The sequence below is a fragment of the Lissotriton helveticus genome, chromosome 6 (genome assembly GCF_964261635.1).
Source record: "Lissotriton helveticus chromosome 6, aLisHel1.1, whole genome shotgun sequence".
NCBI classification, from domain to species: Eukaryota; Metazoa; Chordata; class Amphibia; order Caudata; family Salamandridae; genus Lissotriton; species Lissotriton helveticus.
In genome coordinates, this window is record NC_136067.1 from 1,971,725,017 (window position 1) to 1,971,744,026 (window position 19,010).

The 19,010-nt window shown below is 46.6% G+C and overlaps 1 protein-coding gene across 1 annotated transcript in view; it reads left to right on the forward strand.

The window, feature by feature from the left end:
• The window catches only part of LOC144762950 (uncharacterized), an 89,255-nt gene extending 81,677 nt beyond the window's left edge, over positions 1-7,578 (forward strand). Inside the window, exons 5-6 of the mRNA XM_078648251.1 lie at positions 2,524-2,611; positions 7,366-7,578. Of these exons, the coding sequence (XP_078504377.1) occupies positions 2,524-2,611; positions 7,366-7,578 (301 nt within the window). The remainder of the gene's footprint in view (positions 1-2,523; positions 2,612-7,365) is intronic.
• Positions 7,579-19,010: the final 11,432 nt, after the last annotated feature.

The following is a 19,010-nucleotide window of genomic DNA, read 5'->3' on the forward strand; positions in this document are numbered from 1 at the left end:
GTGCTGATGCATCGTTCTCCTATGACCGTTTTAACTCTTGGGTTACGTTTCCTGAAGTGGATGCAGATTTAAAGGTTTTATATATCGCTGGCAAGACCCGGAGGTATCAGAGCTCTTTACATGAGTATCTGACCATAGTTGCAGGTTATATTGTTACAGAGTTCACACAGTTATTAGAACACGGCAACATAGTTAAATGTAAGGTCAAGACAAACAAAAAAGGACATATACGCAAGGGAAAAAGCAGGCAAGGGGAGAGATTCAGTGGAGAGGGAAGAAGCAGGGAAAGTAGACAGCGAATAAAGGAGGGAAAGAAGAGGGGAGGGTGAGAGACACCGTATGGGAAGTTTTTCGTTTTATTTCCTCACCGGAACTCAGATGACGACGATGTGGACACGAGGATTCAACCATAAGCAGGATGCAGCATGACCTCATCTGCCCGCCGTAGCCTCCAGGAGAAAAAGAAACACTCCGTCCGCCATTTTGTTTCGCTGGGGAAGATCAAGACATCAACACAGTGAAAAGTCATTAATTGCCGATATCTCATTCAGTATCATAAGTGAAAAGATGGAATCTCAGACATAAAGTAAATAGGAGGCGTTTATTAGCTTCCAGCCACAGCGTCTGCCCGGCAGCAACTGCCAAGAACAGAATCAACACATGTGTTCCACGCAGGGAACATTCTTATAAAGAATGCCGTGACAAGCTAGAGAAAACCCAACAATAAGGGTATAATTAGTTGGAACAAACATTCTGATGTGAAATGCCATCCTTTTCAAGCATATATGGTGCCATCTTCAGGGGGGATCCAACGCTGAAGTTCCGCACTCAACATAGCGACGGGATCAGTCAGCTATCATCCAAGCCACAACTCCGCATGATAACACGTTCTACTTTTATACTCCTACGGAAGTTCCTGTGAATTGCACACCATATAGGATGCAGGAAATTCTGATTTCCGCATGGCAACATCATATTTGGTTCAAAGGCGCCCTCTCCCACACCGTAACTCCAGTTTCTGTTACGTCCCTTGCCCATCCCTGGTGCCACTTGGCCAGTCTTGGCTGGGTTCACACCTCATCCACGTTATTTCCTAGCCACGGTGAATGACTTACGTCAGCTACATACCGCCTTGATAGCAGTGTATAGGGCTTTGGTGCAATACGTTTCACACAACCTCCAGATGGAGGCACCTGGAAATGCGACGCAACCAGTATGACCGGCCGGGATTTCTATTAGTCCCGTCATGGTTAATTCGGTAATATGCAAGTGCCCCCAAAATAAGTACGATATGCCAACTGGAAGCAGTATTTCCTAATACTACTCCGGTGGATAAACACAGGATTCTCACGATTAGTTTGTAGAAAGTCTATGGGCCTGATGTAGGTAGTAGTGAAATACTGAATTCTAAATACTGAATTTTACTGATTCGGTATTTAGAAATTGGTATTTCAGATGCAGGTAAGAATTCGGATAAAAATACCAAATTCTTAATATTCCTTATTACTGAATCGGTAATTGAGAATCGGTAATACCGAATACCTACCCATTCATTCCTATGGGCTTGGAGGCCCATAGGAATGAATGTGAAAATATTTGGTATTACCAGGAAGTATTTCAAAGGGTTGTTGCACCCATGAAATGTGCATGTGTGCACATGTGGCACACATGCATGCCCTAAGGGCATGGATGTGTGCCACATGGCACATAAAAAAAGCAAGAAATGCTTTTTTAAAGGAATTCGGTAATTACCACCAACTTGAAATTGGTGGTAATTTCCGGTTCCTTAAGGCCCAAAAGCACTCTTTTATGTGCTATCTACATTGCATTTAAAGAATCGGTATTACTGATTCCTTAAATGCAAGGCCAATTAAGAATCGGTATTAAGGAATTGGTGTTTACCTATTCATTAATACCGAATCCTTCCCTACATCACAAATGCCTAAATACCAGATTGTAAGAACTGGAGTAAAGTTTTTACAGCAGTCTACGCGAAGTGCTTCGGCACACCGTCCATGACTGGACTGCCCTCTATGATTAAGTGTGTTCAGGAAGAGCATGGTCCGGAGGTGGCGATCAAGTTGAGAAAAAGACTTGTTGGCGTGTTTGATGTAGGTGCTGATCTCAACCTTGCTAATGTCAAGGGAGTTGCGGTTACCTTTCAAGTGTCAAATGAGCTGCGCCTCGTCGCCGACGCCGATCAAACCCCGGCAGTTACCGAAGATTATTGCGGAGGCTTATAAGAACATTGGCCGCAATAGTTTGGATGTTAAGCCTTTTGCTAAAATAAGAGCACAACCACAAACTCAGACGGTTAAGTCTGCTAAAGATGACCATCCTGTTTTTCAAAATCCAAATTGGAAAACGAAAAAACAAGAGAAGCAGCAACAGAAACAAGGGTCACATCCTGCATCACTGATACCAGTGTCTACGGAACGCACATATGAGTTGCTCGATCGAGCAAGAATTAGGTCTCCTTATAGATTTCAGGTTCCTGATCAACGTTCTCCTCGTTCTTTACAGGAAACATCGGTCTCACAAGCCGGTGGAGGTGAACGTGGCAGAGGTTGGGGTGCCCCTCAAGGACGAGAGCAGCCTCGCCCGCCTGAAGGTAAATGCAAGCAGGACGACTTTTCACGTCAACAACCTCAGTTTCAGAAAAATAAAGTTGCTGCACAAACAGCGAGGTATGCCACAGATAGTGAGAACACAGCTTTGGAACCTGACATGGGCAGTAACGCTGCTAGACAGCTCAGCGGAGGTTACAATAGTGTGGCAAGCACTGCATCCATATCTGAAGGTAACAGCAACTGACATGTTCATTATCGTAGAAACTGCTGACACTAGAGTGGCTTCCCCTCGACAGACTATATGATATAGTCATTTTAATTAAAGGAGACATACAACATACGATATGAGGGTATTTTTTGGGAAAATCTTAACTCTCTGTATCACATTTTGTTAGTGGAGGCGGATTTCCCCCACCTTTCGTTGCGGCAGCTCCGAGAGGGGAGGAGGTAATCCTCCTGTTTTTTGCTCACACTGTGCCGAAGGGGGACACCTAGAACTTTGCAGAAGAATGGGCTCAGGTGCTTGTACCGTACTCAGGGTGGTTGGGATAAACTATCGCCCTGCCATGAGTTTCCATTGCGGTCAATGACGCAGCCACAACCCCAATATCCCATGCCCCGAGAAGCGAGAGCTCTCGCTGCGGAAATCCTTGAACAATTGGAATATCAAGGCGTAATTGAAACCCATGAATAATCCTCTTTTCACTGTAAACAAACCTGATGGGTCGTACCGCCTAGTTTGGGATTATCGGAATTTGAACTCTCACTGTTGAACGTGTGCAATACAAAATACCCACAATTCTGCCCTCGTTGATAGTCTGGTGAGGAAAAGGTTTAAAATCACACTTGACATTTCAAATGGCTTTTATAGTCATAACCTGTCCTCAATGGACAGCTTTTACGTCTCGCGGCAAACAAAAGCAGTTTATCTGATTAGCCATGAGCTATAAAAACAGCCCAGGTGTCTTTGCTGCACGTGTTGTCTCTCTGTTAGAGAGCATTGACCCTGATGCGTAGTCATGTTGATGATATTTGTCTCACAGACGACGGATTTCGGCTGCATCTGTGTGGCGTTGACCGCATCATTGTTATGTTTACGGACTTCCGTTACAAGTTTAACAAAGGACAAGGTTTAGCACCTTACTTCCTGGAGAAATGTGCATGTTTGCGTGCCCTGACAACTCTGAAAATACTACAATCCTTGCTGGATTTTTTAAATTTTGGGCGTACTTACATTCCCGATTATGCCCAGTGTATCAAAACCGCAATGTGCCTTGGTACAACCTACTAATACTAAATCTTGCCCACTGCCAGAAGATTCATCTATTCTACACTCTTTGCAAGCTAATATTCTTGCATCTAAATACTTATTGACAGGTGATAACCACACAAACCTCGTAATAAAAATTGTGCCTGTCGCAGTGGGTTTCACATACTTAACATTTAATGAGGGAGACACAGTCCGATGGAGATACGGCCGGTAGCCCACGGTGGAGCCGCCGGAGCCTGCGACATACAAATGGCGGACGCTGTGTCACGGAGCGAGTGAGGGGTGCCGGAGCTATCGCGGGAGCCCTGAGGGTCAGCCGAATCCCTGCGCATGGGAACGAAGTGAAGTGTTGGCCCCTGGCGGGGAAGTGCGGGCGACCGGCAGAGACAAAGTGGGATCGGAGGGCGGATCGCCGCGGTCCCTCGGCATCTGCACCTACATGAGGCCGGTGTGGAGAGGCCTACTCGCGCCCTGGCTGAGGCTGCTGGAGGACGCCGGGAGGGCCCGCGGTAGGAACAGTACCCACTGGGACTAGACTGCTTGGGATTCATTTTTCCCCCCCTCGCCCCCTGCGGGTCGCTTAGGACCCGGTGGACCTGCAGGGATGAGAATCCTAGACTGCTGGCTCTTGAAGGGGGGCGATTGGTCGGGTGTGACCAGCCGGCGCTGTGGCTCCTGTTGCTCAGGGGAGACGTGAAAACTCGCAAGTTGGACTACCCATATTGTGGGGTGCCCCCCCCTCCTTGTGGCTCGGTGCCCCAGTGATCCCTGATGCAGTGACGGGATAGACCGGCAAGGTGAAGATCCACAGTTGAACTGTGCGCATGACTATGAAGCCTAGGGGTGAGATCCCCGCAAGGCCGAGGTGTGGAGTGCGACGCCACGGCGGACAGTGTACTCCTGACGAGCGCTATCATACCATAGGGCTGCAGCCGTGTGTTGATGTGATTTCCGCCAACGGGGCCTAGAGACGGGGTGAGAGCTGGCCTGGACGGCGTGGACCCTGATTTGTGGCCGAAACCAACGGAATCTGCGTTGCTGCCTCCGGGGTCTAGCTGAGACTTGTGAGACTTGTGAGATGATCACAACTGTGGTGGCGCTGGACAATCGCGACCTCCCGCTACGTGCTGCCTTTTTAGACGCCCTCGCGTGTCGCACCACTATGGAAAAGGACCGACAGACAAGGGGAGCCCAGGCGAATAATACACGGTCCTGGGCCGCACGGCGGCGGAACGCCCTAGAGTAGACCGAGAGATGGAGTCCCACCAAGATACCGCAGCCCGGGACAAAGCCGATATCTTAGCTGCAATTCGCGACTCCAGGGTGGCGTTGGAAACTAAAATGGACATGATCGCCACGGACATTAACCATCTCCGCCTCAACCTCAGAAAGGTGGCGGACAGGGTTACCACCACGGAGGGGTACTTGAGTGTTTTGCAAACTGAGGTCCGTCAGCTGAGGGAGACGGTCGTGGCTCTCCAGGACCATACGGCCCGGTTGGAGGATTGGGCGGAGGATGCGGAGGGGCGGTTCCGGAGGAACAACCTTCGCTTCCTGGGATTTCCAGAGCAGACAGAAGGGCCGGCGGTGGACCTATTCCTTGAGGTCTGGATTGGCTAGGTTTTTCTGACTCCAAACTGTTTGCAATGAAGAGGGCTCACAGGACTCTGGGACAGCCGCCGAAGCCAGGCACCCCACCTAGGGCCATCATAGCCTGGTTCTTTAACTTCAGGGACCGAGACTTGACCCTTCAACACATTCGCAAATCAGGTCCGCCCAAATTTGATAATCATGATATCCATATATTCCCAGACTATACGAGGAAGGTTCAGGATCTCCGAAACAACTTTCTACAAGTTAAGAGGCGGAGGCAAAGTCAGAACATAAAATACAGCCCACTCTTCCCGGCCAGGCTTCGAGTGCAACACGGAGACAAGACTAATTTCTTCGACCGCCCATCGGATGCGGATGACTGGATGGACGCGCTGGGCCTGGCAGGACACAACCACACACAGGACTGGCAGGAGCGGAGACGTCGGAGCGGACGACGGCGGAGCCAATAGCGCGGAGGGGTTGGGCCACCCGTGGGAGGACATGCTATCGCAGAAAACAGACGTATGACGGTGGGCCCGGATTGGTACTCTTCGGACAGAACTGGAGACGATACCAACTCAGAACCAGTTCTCCCCATTGTGTCTGGTACAAGAAACACAGTCGGATTCGGGAGGCGCCCCTAGCCCGGCTGCTGACCCTGTAAGTGACAAATGACTGATGGACCTGGTTACCAGAGCAAACTGCATGAGGTCTTAGGCAATGTGAGTACCTTTATTCTCCGACCCGAGGGGAGCTGTACAGGCCCGAATGACTTATGGAAGGGGCTGTTCTCCTCGAGACTAAGGGGACAAGAAGAGGAGGGGGGCTGGAAACCTGGGGGTGTTCCTTTACAGTGGCTATACGATTGTGCCGAGTATAGAACTAACAGACTGGCTGTAGAGTGCTGAGGCGGCCGGCTAGACCACTCGTAGGGCAGGGCTGCGCGGCACCAGTCAGTTGGCTGAACATCGAAGTAAGGGGAGGGAGGCTCTTCTGGACTGTTACACATATCATTGTTGTGTTTTTTCCTTTCTTCTATTCATTGAGTACAAGTTGAGGGAGTGGTTTAAAGGGGAGAATGGAGCTATGGGGCGGGGTTCAGAGTCTTCGACCAGGTTCGGATTAGGGGGTGCAGTACTACTGTCTGTGGGTGGGGGGTGTTGGGGATCCATGTTTTGGTTGTGATGCTGCTGGGCCGAATGGTAACCTTGCTAGGAGATGTATAGGTGGTCCGTTTTTTATTTGGAGGGTCACGTTGCAATGTGTTGGGGGGTCATATGTACGCAAGATGGCCGCTCAATATCTGGACTATTGACTCATGGCAGGTGATAAGTACAAATTGGTAACATGGAATGTTAGGGGGCTCAATAATATGGTTAAGCGAAAAAGGGTGGCCACCTACCTCCGGCGCTATGGGGTCAGCATTGCATTCCTACAGGAGACACACGTTTGGGGAGACTGTCTTAAGTATGTCCAGCGTAGGTGGCGGGGGCAATTTTTGGCCACGTCTTACTCTGGATTCGCCTGGGGCACATTGATATGGGTGGCACCGGGAGTCCCTTTTAAGGCCCTGCACACTACACTGGATCCAGAGGGCAGGTTTGCGATAGTGCTGGGGTTGTTAGATGGTTGCAGTGTATGCTTGGTGAATGTTTATGCTCCGAACAGCAACGATGGGGAGTCTCTGGGTCGGGTGCTGGGACGATTGGATCTGGACCCGGACACTGAGCTACTTGTCGCACGGGACTTTAACTGTGCTCTTGATGGAGAACTAGATAGATTCCCCCCTAATTAGATGCCAAGCCTAGGATAAAGGAGGCGATGAACCAGATGCTCCAGAGTGATGGCCTGTTAGATGTATGGTGGCACCGCAACCCAGCCCAACGGGTGTATTCGTGCTACACGCCTAGATTCGATTACTTCTTCCTCCAGGAAATGGCATTGCATCACGTAGCCGAGATTCAATATTTGGCTTGCTACTTGTCTGACCACACGCCGCTCCTGCTCACATATTCGATAGGCAGATCACGGCCCAAGATCCCGCTCTGGAGACTCAACATAGAAGACTTGAGCGACCCTACCTATAAAGAAACTATTTCGAAAGGGGCTCGAAAGGTATCTGGAGGTGAATTGGGGCTCAACTAGCACTAGGGCGAATGAGTGGGATGCTATGAAAGTGGTTCTTTGGGGGATTTGTTTGTCTACGGAGGTGGGGGTAAAAAGAGTGCTAGAACGGGATCTCCTTAAATATGAGGACCGTCTGGCAGTGCTGGAAAAAGACTTTCCCACAGACAAAGAACGGTTGCCGGAGTGGACGGCCACACACCGGCAGTTGGGGGACACGTGGGTCTTGCTCGGCAAATTTAATAGAACCGCCAGTAGGTGGATATGGTATTCGGAGGGCGATAAGGCTGGGAGGCTGCTGGCGTGTGTAATTCGGATGGAAACTCAACCTCACCCGATTCTGGCACTGAAGAATGAGATGGGCCAATTGGTGTATACTCAGCAGGCAATAAATAAGGTCTTTCAGTCCCATCTATGTAAAATGTACCTAGAATCTCAGTCTTCAGCGGATCCTGTGGGCGTGGAAACATTTCTTGAGGGGGTGCAGCTGCCCTGTGTGGACGCGGACAGTCAGGAAGAATTGGGGGGGCCCCTTCGGGAAGAGGAATAATGAGCCGCAATAGCCCACATGCAGACGGCAAAATCCCCAGGGATGGGCGGCTTGGCTGCTGAACTATATAAAGAGTTTAAAGGGGTTTTGGTCCTGAAACTCCTGGAAATTGCAACGGGGGCCTACGACCGACACTCGCTCCCAGATTCCATGTGGGCAGCAATGATAGTCATGATCCCCAAACCGGGCAAAGACCCTCTTGTGCCTGGATCGTATAGGCATATATCTATGCTGAACGTGGACTTGAAAATTATCAGTCAGGTGCTGGCCAGTAGACTCCTCCGCTACCTTAGGCGACTGGTCCATGAGGACCAATCGGGTTTTATTCCGGGCAGGAACACGCTGCGGAATATTCATCGCCTGGCCCATATCATGCAGGCCTTGGGGGGACGGGCCCGGCAGAAGACCCTAGTATTTCTCGATATCGAACTAGCGTTAGACTCGATCTGGTGGGCATACCTCTGGAAGGTGCTTTTGAAATTGGGACTGGGGGAGGGGTTTGTAAAGTGGATACAACTGCTTTACACCTGACCGGTGGCCAGGGTCAGCATGGGGCGATACGTGACGGTGAAATACCCATAACGAGAGGGAGGCGTCAAGGGTGCCCTCTCTCGCCCTTACTCTTTGCCCTGGCAATCGAACCAATGGCATGTCATCTCCGCAAGGTACTGGAGGGTCAGGGCATTTGAGTGGGCGATATGCAGCACGTGGTGTCCCTATATGTGGATGACGAGCTGATATATCTAAATAAACCGACGCAGTCGTTGCCGACCTTGATGGCCGCTTTATCACGGTTTTCGGCGGCTTCTGGTCTTGTGGTGAATAAAGCAAAATCTCAGCTCTACGCGATTGGGGAACGGTCGGACTGGGAGGGGGTCCAACGCCCGGAGATAGGACTCCCGTGGGTGGAAGATACACTTCGCTTTCTGGGGATCTGGATCGGACGGAACTCGACCACCTTCTTCCAGCACAATATGGTTAGGATAATCCGGGGTCTGAAGGGGAGTATTGCCTTTTGGAATACCCTTAAGCTCTCCCTAATGGGGAAGATCGCCTTGAAGTGTAGTTCCTATATTCCCAATAGGCTCTGCGCATTGGAATAACATAAACGATAGTTTAGAAGTGGGACTTAGGTCGACTAGGTCTTTATTGAATATGTCAGACTTAATTATGAATGCCAGCTAGCTCAGAGGTCACTATAAGCTTTCTCGTATTCACAAGAAGGGATTCGTTTCTGACAACCGCATAAACATGGCAACTTTGCTCCCCTAGAACAACGAGTATATCTCCAGAGTCGCGGAAACAATAGATGGCTATTTCACTCAGTCAATCGTGCATGCTTAGTTTCACCAGGAGTGCAGAGAAATAGAGAGACGGGCGTTTTCAATAAAAGTGATTATTTATTTACCAGTCTTCTTTCTCATGCAATGGAATTAAATTGCCACAATTGCAATACATGTCATAAAGTAAAGTGCGTACAGTAAACGGAGTATTATGAAATAATACTGTAGAAGCATTTATATGGTTTCTAAGCCATAAGATACTTAAAACGGATAAAATACATACAATGATAAAAGTTGACTAAACGTACTCAACTGGTGCTTCTAAGATACGCCTACCCCGGTGTACCTAACCTAAGCCTAGTACATGGGACTGTGTAAATGAGATGTATTTTGAGTTAAAAAAGTTTCTGCCAAGAATCTGAATCAAGAATTCTCTAAGGGTCTAATCAGCTCCGTACCTTGGTTATAGAATGAAGGAGGTCTTGTATCTCTCTCTCAGGACTCGATCTCCCAACAACCCACAAGGGTGACAGGGAAACACTGAAGCTGGATTTCTCGGCAGGAGAAAAGACAGCGTCTCTCTCAGTGCGTCAATGGGAGGGTCGGCTTCCTTCGGCACTCGCTTCAGCAGGGCATCGGGCAAGTAGATAGCTGATCTGCTCCAAACCACCGCGTGTTTTGCTAGTATATTTATACCTGGAAGGTGCCGAGTTTGACGTAAGGTTGGACATAAGACGTCACTACGAACTCGCAGTTCTTTCAGGACTCCAGGAGTTCTAGGACAAATCAATACAGAAGCAGGGGGGATTCCTGGGCTGCTGGAGGCTTGGCTTGTTTAAGAACGCGTTGTGCTTTCTAGGAGTCTATGGGAGAAGCCTTGCCGTATTTGGACTGCATTGGCTATGACTTAATATGGGTATGATTCTTATGCCTTTATAAGGATATGATTTGATATAACCACATAAGGGCATAAATCGGGAATATTTAAATAGAGTCCTAGATTCATTTACAACAGCCTTAATCAAAATTGTGGTCCTCCCGCGCTGTCTGTACACAATGCACCGGTCCTTTTATGAGCTGCCGCACCAGGTCTTTCGAGAACTGGATTCCTTGTTAGTCCTCCTATTGTGGAATGGGAAGCGGTGTAGGGTGAGTCTAGAGGTCCTAAAGCGTAGATGGGGCGCTGGGGGTTTAAAAAAAAAGAAAAAAAGATCCATATGTGAGAATTAAAGACGTTTGTGACAGATTGATTACCAACGCGGACCGCAGGCTTTCTTTGATAACAACCGCTCACGAAGGTAGGGCCTCGGCTCATGCAGGCATCTCAGCGAATGTTACTATCTTGCAACAACATTACTGGTGGCACAGATTGTATAAACAGACTCGTGATTATGTCCTTAGTTGTGACATTTGGCCGCAAATTAAACCTTTGACTGCTGCGCGTCCACCTCAAACACAGTTGTACATATCTAATAAAGTACTTGGGTGTGTTTATTTATATCGCTGCGGTCCTTTCTCCTCTGATACTGCGTATAAGTTTATCTTAGTTGCAGTAGATTTGTGCACTCGCTTTCTATTGGTTTGGCCACAAAGGAGTGCTGATACTCAAACTGTCATCAGGGATTTGCATGTTTTTGTGAGAAATTTTTGCATGTGGTACCCTCCATTCGGACCAGTGTCCGGCATTCTCATCTAAGGCGTACATGGAAGCCATGAGGTCATTGGGGGTCCAAGTCAAATTTTCGTCTCCATACTGGCCTGAGGGCAATTCTGTTGTGGAACGAATGAACCGTGACCTAAAGCAATCCTTGACAGCTGGGGTTTAAGGTACTGGCAGAAACTGGTTAGCCCATTTGTATAGCAAACAACATGCACTTAATAATCTCCCCAGAAGGTCTCTGGGTGGGCTGACCCCATAGGAAATGCTCTTTGGCATGAAAATGTTTGCCCCGGACCTTGATGGTCTAGACATGGCGGCGTCTGTCGCACCCTTTGACGTAGATGATCATTCTGCTATGTTACAGAATCTACAAGAGTCCAGAGACAGTCTTGCAGAGGAACACTTGCCCTCCACAACTGATGTTGCACTTCAGATTCCTGTAGTTGGCTGGCTACCTCGAGTCGGTGACCTGGTCCGTGAGAAGGTGGAGAACAAGAAGGAGTTTGACCATCTTATCATTCATCTGTTCCAGTGCTTGGTATGCAGGGTACAAGAAAAGTCATTTTACCTCCACTTCCTGGTTGCAAGTATTCCAGGTACATCTCTATTGACAATGCCAAACTACACTGAGTGGCTGATTCTTCTTAGTATGACTCCAGTGGTCTCTTGTTCAGCAATGCGGAGAAATTCTGTTTTGGCTCTGACAAATACGAACAGGCCTGCCATTGCCATCAATATGCACACAGTTACTAATCCTGTATTGACTCCACTGCCTAGTGGTCCCCATGAAGATACTGAGTACACCTATCACACAGATGTGCCGAAGCCTGGTGTGCAGAAGAGTGCAGTTGGCCAGTCACGCTTTTCATTCGACACGAACTCTACAACCCTGAGTGTCCATCAAAAATTTCTATTTTTGCTGTTTGGTTTAAAAGACATTTTTTAATTCTCCCTTGGACTTACATTTGGCTGGTGCTCATCTCTATTTTTTTGTTCATGTCAATTCGGATTTCTGGTTGTCTTTTTTGATCTAGTGAACTGACATTACTTCACAGAAAGATCTGCAATTAGATTAATTGATGTAACTTTGGAACCCCACTCCTCATCACACATCATGAAGAGGGACCAGACTTTTGTTAATAATATTGCCTGGCCTGTGTTAGATGGGATTTTATGGGATGCTGTACAATTTCAAATTCATGGCCCTACAGAGGTGATTAATGTCCCCACTGTACTTCGTGTTTCCATGGGGGATGTTGTGAAACAAAATATACGCTCTGATGATTGGGATGTCCAAGCCGTTGAGGCTCTTTTTTCTGATTTGAAATATCATGCTGCTTTTGAGGCTGAAGATTTTTACTTAGACTCAGCGAATTATGGAGAGTTCTTTTGCTACCAGCACTATGGCAATAATTTCCTGCATAAAGCAAACACATTTAGAAATGTTGTTAATTATACACAATGGGAATATTGCCCAGCTCCCATTGAAAGTAGTTTGAAAACTCTATTGAAAAAATGTACATATTTTACAGATTTCGGTGAATCCAATCTTGAAGCATTTTATTTCAAAATATCTGATAAATCCACTTTCAAAGTCAGACTTACACACACTAAATTACTGTATTCAAAGTCCTTTATGGATGAATTAGCTAGAGGGGGCTATGAGCTGTGGAAAGACACGATTGACCTTAAATCTGTTTGGGGTGCTAAAAGCTGGCAAGCGCAGGGCCCTGAAGCTTTGCATCGTGCATGCCTTATCCCGAACCACATGTTGTTTTTGCATTCTACTATTTTTCAAACCACTTGTTTTGTATTGGCTACTTCTAAAAAAAAGAATGGCCCTACCATTCCTAATCTAGGTGCTTATCCTACCTGGGACAATCACACAGATATGTCCCTTGATGATTTGCAGTCACCAATTAATAATGCATCCTTCAATATTTCCAACTTAGATCCCCAAGGATGGTTATTATGGCAAAAACCTTCAGATCCATGCCAACATAATTTTCTGGGTCTGAGATCAGGCTATACACAGGTTAGCGGTACAAAAGGGGGTGGTGATGGACGGAGCATCTGAACCAATCAAACACTCACATCCAGTCAACAGATCTGGGTTTAATCCATCACCGTTCTTTAGCCCACTCTGCCACCCCAGTTCAGACATGGTCATCTGCAAATCTGTCTGACCCTGTGCCTCATGGGAACAGTCCAGCCCGAACTGCCAAGCAAGGCTGAGAAATTCTGTTTTGGCTCTGACAAATACAAACAGGCCTGCCATTGCCATCAAGATGCATACAGTGACCAATCCTGTATTGACTCCACTGCCTGGTGGTCCCCATAAAGATACTGAGTTTACCTATCACACAGATGTGTCGTAGCCTGACGTGCAAAAGAGTGCAGTTGGCCAGTCACGCTTTTCATTCGACACTAACTCTACAACCCTGAGTGTCCATCAAAAATTTCTATTTTTGCTGTTTGGTTTAAACAACATTTTTCAATTCCCCCTTGGACTTACATTTGGCTGGTGCTCATCTCTATTTTTTTGTTCATGTCAATTCGGATTTGTGGTTGTCTTTTTTGATCTAGTGAACGGACATTATCTCACAGAAAGATCTGCAATTAGATTAATTGATGGAACTTTGGAACCCCACTCCTCATCACACATCTTGAAGAGGGACCAGACTTTTTTAATATTATTGCCTGGCCTGTGTTAGATGTGATTGTATGGGATGCTGTAACATTTTAAATTCATGGCCCTACAGAGGTGATTAATGTCCCCACTGTACTTTGTGTTTCTATGGGGGATGTTGTGAAACAAAATATACGCTCTGATGATTGGGATGTCCAAGCCATTGAGGCTCTTTTTTCTGATTTGAAATATCATGCTGCTTTTGAGGCTGAAGATTTTTACTTAGACTCAGCGAATTAAGGAGAGTTATTTTGTTACCAGCACTATGGCAATAATTTCCTGCATAAAGCGAATACATTTAGAAATGTTGTTAATTATAAAAAATGGGAATATTGCCCAGCTCCCATTGAAGGTAGTTCGAAAACTCTATTGAAAAAATGTACATATTTTACAGATTTCGGTGAATCCAATCTTGAAGCATTTTATTTCAAAATATCTGCTAAATCCACTTTCAAAGTCAGACATACACACACTAAATTACAGTATTCAAAGTCCTTTATGGATGAATTAGCTAGAGGGGGCTATGAGCTGTGGAAAGATACGATTGACTTTAAATCGGTTTGGGGTTCTAAAAGCTGGCAAGTGCAGGACACTGAAGCTTTGCATCGTGCATGCCTTATCCCGAACCACATGTTGTTTTTGCATTCTACTACTTTTCAAACCACTTGTTTTGGATTGGCTACTTCTAAAAAAAAATAATGCCCCTACCATTCCTGATCTAGTTGCTTATCCTACCTGGGACAATCACACAGATATGTCCCTTGATGAGTTGCAGTCACCAATTAATAATGCATCCTTCAATATTTCCAACTTAGATCCCCAAGGATGGTTATTATGGCGGCAAAAAACTTCAGATCCATGCCAACGTCATTTTCTGGGTCTGAGATCAGGCTATACACAGGTTAGCGGGACAAAAGGGGGTGGTGATGGACGGAGCATCTGAACCAATCAAACACTCACATCCACTCAACAGATCTGGGTTTAATCCATCACCGTTCTTTAGCCCACTCTGCCACCCCAGTTCAGACATCGCCATCGCCCTTTGTTTCGCCCCACGGCGTGCCTCAGGGCTCAATTTTGAGTCCGTTATTTTTTAACCTGTATCTTCGCCCCCTCGCCGATCTAGCAGAGCGAGTAGGTCTAGAACTTATGACCTATGCGGATGATTCGCAGATTATCTTTTCTCTTACCAACTCAGAGCCTTCATCCCCCTCTGCGCTGAAACTAGGTCTTCACGAAGTCTTCAGCTGGATGTCAACCAACCAGCTGAAGCTTAACGGGGAGAAGACGGAGATCCTTCTCCTTGGTAAAAACAGAGACCTGTGGCAGGATATCCATTGGCCGCCGTCTTTGGGCGCTTTTCCTATCCCGGCGACCCAGGTCAGAAACCTGGGGGTGTGCATTGATGATTCACTATCAATGAAACAACAGGTTAATAAAGTGGCTGGTACCTGTTTCACCATCCTTAAATGGCTGCGGAACATTATCTGGATGCTGCCTGTTGATACCCAGAAGACCGTAGTCAACGCACTTATTACATCAAGGCTTGACTACGGTAACATCCTATACCTGGGTTCTAACTTAGCCGTGACCAGGCGGCTTCAGCTAGTCCAGAACTCCGCAGCCAGGCTGCTGTGTAAAATCCCTAGGACAGCAAGGATTTCAAAGCACCTTAAAGACCTACACTGGCTCAGGGTTGAGAACCGGGTTCGGTTCAAAGCCTTGACCTATATGTTTAAGATCAGGGCAGGAACCGCACCAAAATATTTGCAAAAACTAGTCAGGCCCTACTCCCCTGTACACAATCTTCGCTCTTCAAATGGAGCAAATTTTGTGGTCCCTAGATTTAAACTGGCCAGAATGGGAGGGAAATCTTTTTCCCATCTGGGTCCAGTCCTCTGGAACTCCCTTCCTCTAGCTTTACGAAAAGAGGAGAACTTTGCCAGCTTTAAGAAAGGTGCTAAAACCTGGCTTTTTAACAAATAATTATGGTCTTTGGTTGCGTTGCTTTCTGCGTTGTTTGGTCTCTTAGTCCTGGCGCCGGGAAACCCTTTGTGGGTATCTGTGCGCACTATAAATGCAAAAAAATAAATAAATAAATAAAATAAATAAGCAAATCAGTCTGACCATGTGCCTCATGGGAACAGTCCAGCCCGAACTGCCAAGCCATGCCTTCCCTGGACCGGAAACAACCTTCCAAGGACTGGTTTCTGGCATTTCAGCCATCTTCAGTCCGGCTTGCTTGAATCCAGTGGCAAAGTAAGCAAGGGACTCACGTCTGAGCATGCCCTGCCAACTTATGGCGAACAAAGCGGTACAAAAGGGGGTGGTGATGGACGGAGCATCTGAACCAATCGAACACTCACACCCAGTCAACAGATCTGGGTTTAATCCATCACCGTTCTTTAGCCCACTCTGCCACCCCAGTTCAGACATGGCCATATGCAAATCAGTCTGACCCTGTGCCTCATGGGAACAGTCCAGCTTGAACTGCCATGCCATGCCTTCCCTGGACCGGAAACGAGCTTCCTTTTACCGGTTTCTGGCATTTCAGCCGTCTTCAGCCCGGCTTACTTGAATCCAGTGGCAAAGTGAGCAAGGGACTCACGTCTGAGCATACCCTGCCAACTTATGGCGAACAAAGCGGTACAAAAGGGGGTGGTGATGGACAGAGCATCTGAACCAATCAAACACTCACACCCAGTCAACAGATCTGGGTTTAATCCATCACCGTTCTTTAGCCCACTCTGCCACCCACGTCCAGACATGGCCATATGCAAATCAGTGTGACCCAGTGCCTCAGGGGAACAGTCATTTTAAAGGGTAATCCTGTGCCAGCTATTACACTAACTTTTACAACTAGCTAACGGTAGTTATTTGCTTTTAAATAATGAAGCGTGTTGTGGGATGCTAGCAGGTATTCCGTACATTGTAACTGTCTCCCAAAGTGTAGTTCGTTGTAAAAATTAGCTTTTCCTGCTTTTCCGCATGGGAGACTCAACATATCCATCCTTCAAAGCAGAGTTCAACAAGATGAGCAAAATAAGGGCTCTATTGTCTCAAAACGAAGTCGCCCTAACTTCCTCTTGTGAAACAGTTGTCGTTCACATAGCTAATACCCGCACTGAGGTGCATGAGCTTTTGAATACTGATCTCCCCCTTCATTTTGGTGCTCTGATTCACACTGCATTTTTTCAAAGTTGTGGGCTCCGGCCTTTTGACGCCAATATTTGGTGAGATAGCAGCATTTTTTCATTATATTTTTCCCAGCATCTTCGGCGGGTTTCCATTAATCCTCGCCTTGGCTGCTGGTGTGCTGCAGTTGATTTGTTTGTTCCGCAATGGCTGAACAAACTGTGTCACATGACAGCCTGTCCCGGCTGCTCTAACGTCACAACTGGATGCTCTAATGCTATGAAACACTCCCTTTGGCCACTTTTAGTGTAGTCTATGGATTGTCCTTCCGGTTCTCATACTTTACTTGCAACCTGTTTTCCATTTCCAGATTGCTCATTTGAATGGGCCTTGGATTTGTGCCTTTCGAAACACGGCGTCTCCTGCACCAGATTATGATCGACTAATGAGTCCCTTAGTGGCTAAGGAGTTGGACTGTTCTGGTATCGGGATTATGGCCTGTGCCGATGCGCATGGAATCCTAGGAAATTGGGATATATGTGCAGCGGCCCATGACTTACTGGCACAAAGTTATCTCAAAGAGCATGCAAGTTGCCCTCAGATGGTGCTATAGGCTCCGCCTATCCAAGAACATGTATGTTCATTTACTTTATTAAATTGGATGGCTGAATCCTTTACTGATGATTTCAATGGCTTCCTCTGGGAGGCTGCTCCAACATACTGTGCCGATACATTGATGGATTAAATTGGCAATCGTCCATCTTCAACACATACTAACTCAGATATAATGTTACTATATTTTACTCCGGAATGGGCTGTATACCGCCCCTGCTTGGTCTTTTTTTTTCACCTCACAGTTGTTGGAATTGGGGGTCTCTGGTTGGTACAGGTAGGTACATGTGACAAATAGGGACCCTCTCCTCTAGTCAGAGTAAGGGGGGTACACTCCTAAAATAACCCCTGCTCACCGCCTTGGTAGCTTGGCACGAGGCAAGGCTTTATCTCAGAGGCATTGTAAGTTAAACATTTGTGGACACATACAGTAGCCTGTGGTATATGAATCTAGGACCCTAGTGTAATTTTCCCGATTCATGCCCATATATAAGTATAAATCACCCTATCCTTATATAGGCATATAAAACAAAACCATATTTAGACTTAGCCTATCCAGTCCAAATATGGCATGGCTACTTCCACTAGTTCCGAGAATCCACAACGATTTCTTGGAAAAAACGGCCATCAGCAGTCATGGACTTCCCCTTGCTTGAGTATTGATTTATCCAAGAAATCAAGGAGTTTTCAAAGAACTGAGTCGTTGATGACAATATTATGTCCAACCTTACATCATTCTCGGCACCTTCAAGGTATAAATATGCCTACACTTGCTTTAGCAAACACACGGTGGTTTGTAGCAGTTTGACTATCTATTTGCCCGACGCACCTCGTCGCAGCAAGTGCAGAAGGAAGCCGACCCTCCAGCTGACACACTGAGAGAGACGCTGTTTTTTCTCTTGCAGAAAAATCCAGCTCCATTGTTTCCAGGCTACCTTTGCGGGTTTTTTGGAAATCGAGTCCTGAGGGAGAGATACAAGACCTCCTTCATTCTAAGCCAAGGTACGGAGCTGATTAGACCCATAGAGAATTCTTGGAATAGATTCCTGGCAAAAGAATAGTAAACTTAAGCTACACCTCACTTCTTCCCTTATACTAGACATAGGTTAGGTACACCAGGGTAGGCGTATTTTAGTAGCACCAGTTGAGTACTATTAGTCTTTATTTAATAATGTATGTATTCTATGTATTTTATGGCTTAGAAACCATATCATGCTTTTACAGTATTATTTTATAATACTCTTCGTACTGTACGCATTGTACTTTGCAACCAGTATCACGATTGTAGCAGTTCATTTCTTATGCATGATAAAGAAGACTGTTCAATTAATGCTTTTTATTGAATACGCCCGTCTCTCTATTTCTTTGCACCTCTGATGAAACGAAGCATGCATGATTGACTTAGTGAAAAAGCTATCTATTGTTTCCGCGACTCTAGAGATAGATTTCTTATTCTTGGGAAACAAAGTTGTCATGTTTATGCGGTTGTCAGAAACTAATCCCTTCTTGTGAATTTGAGAAGTT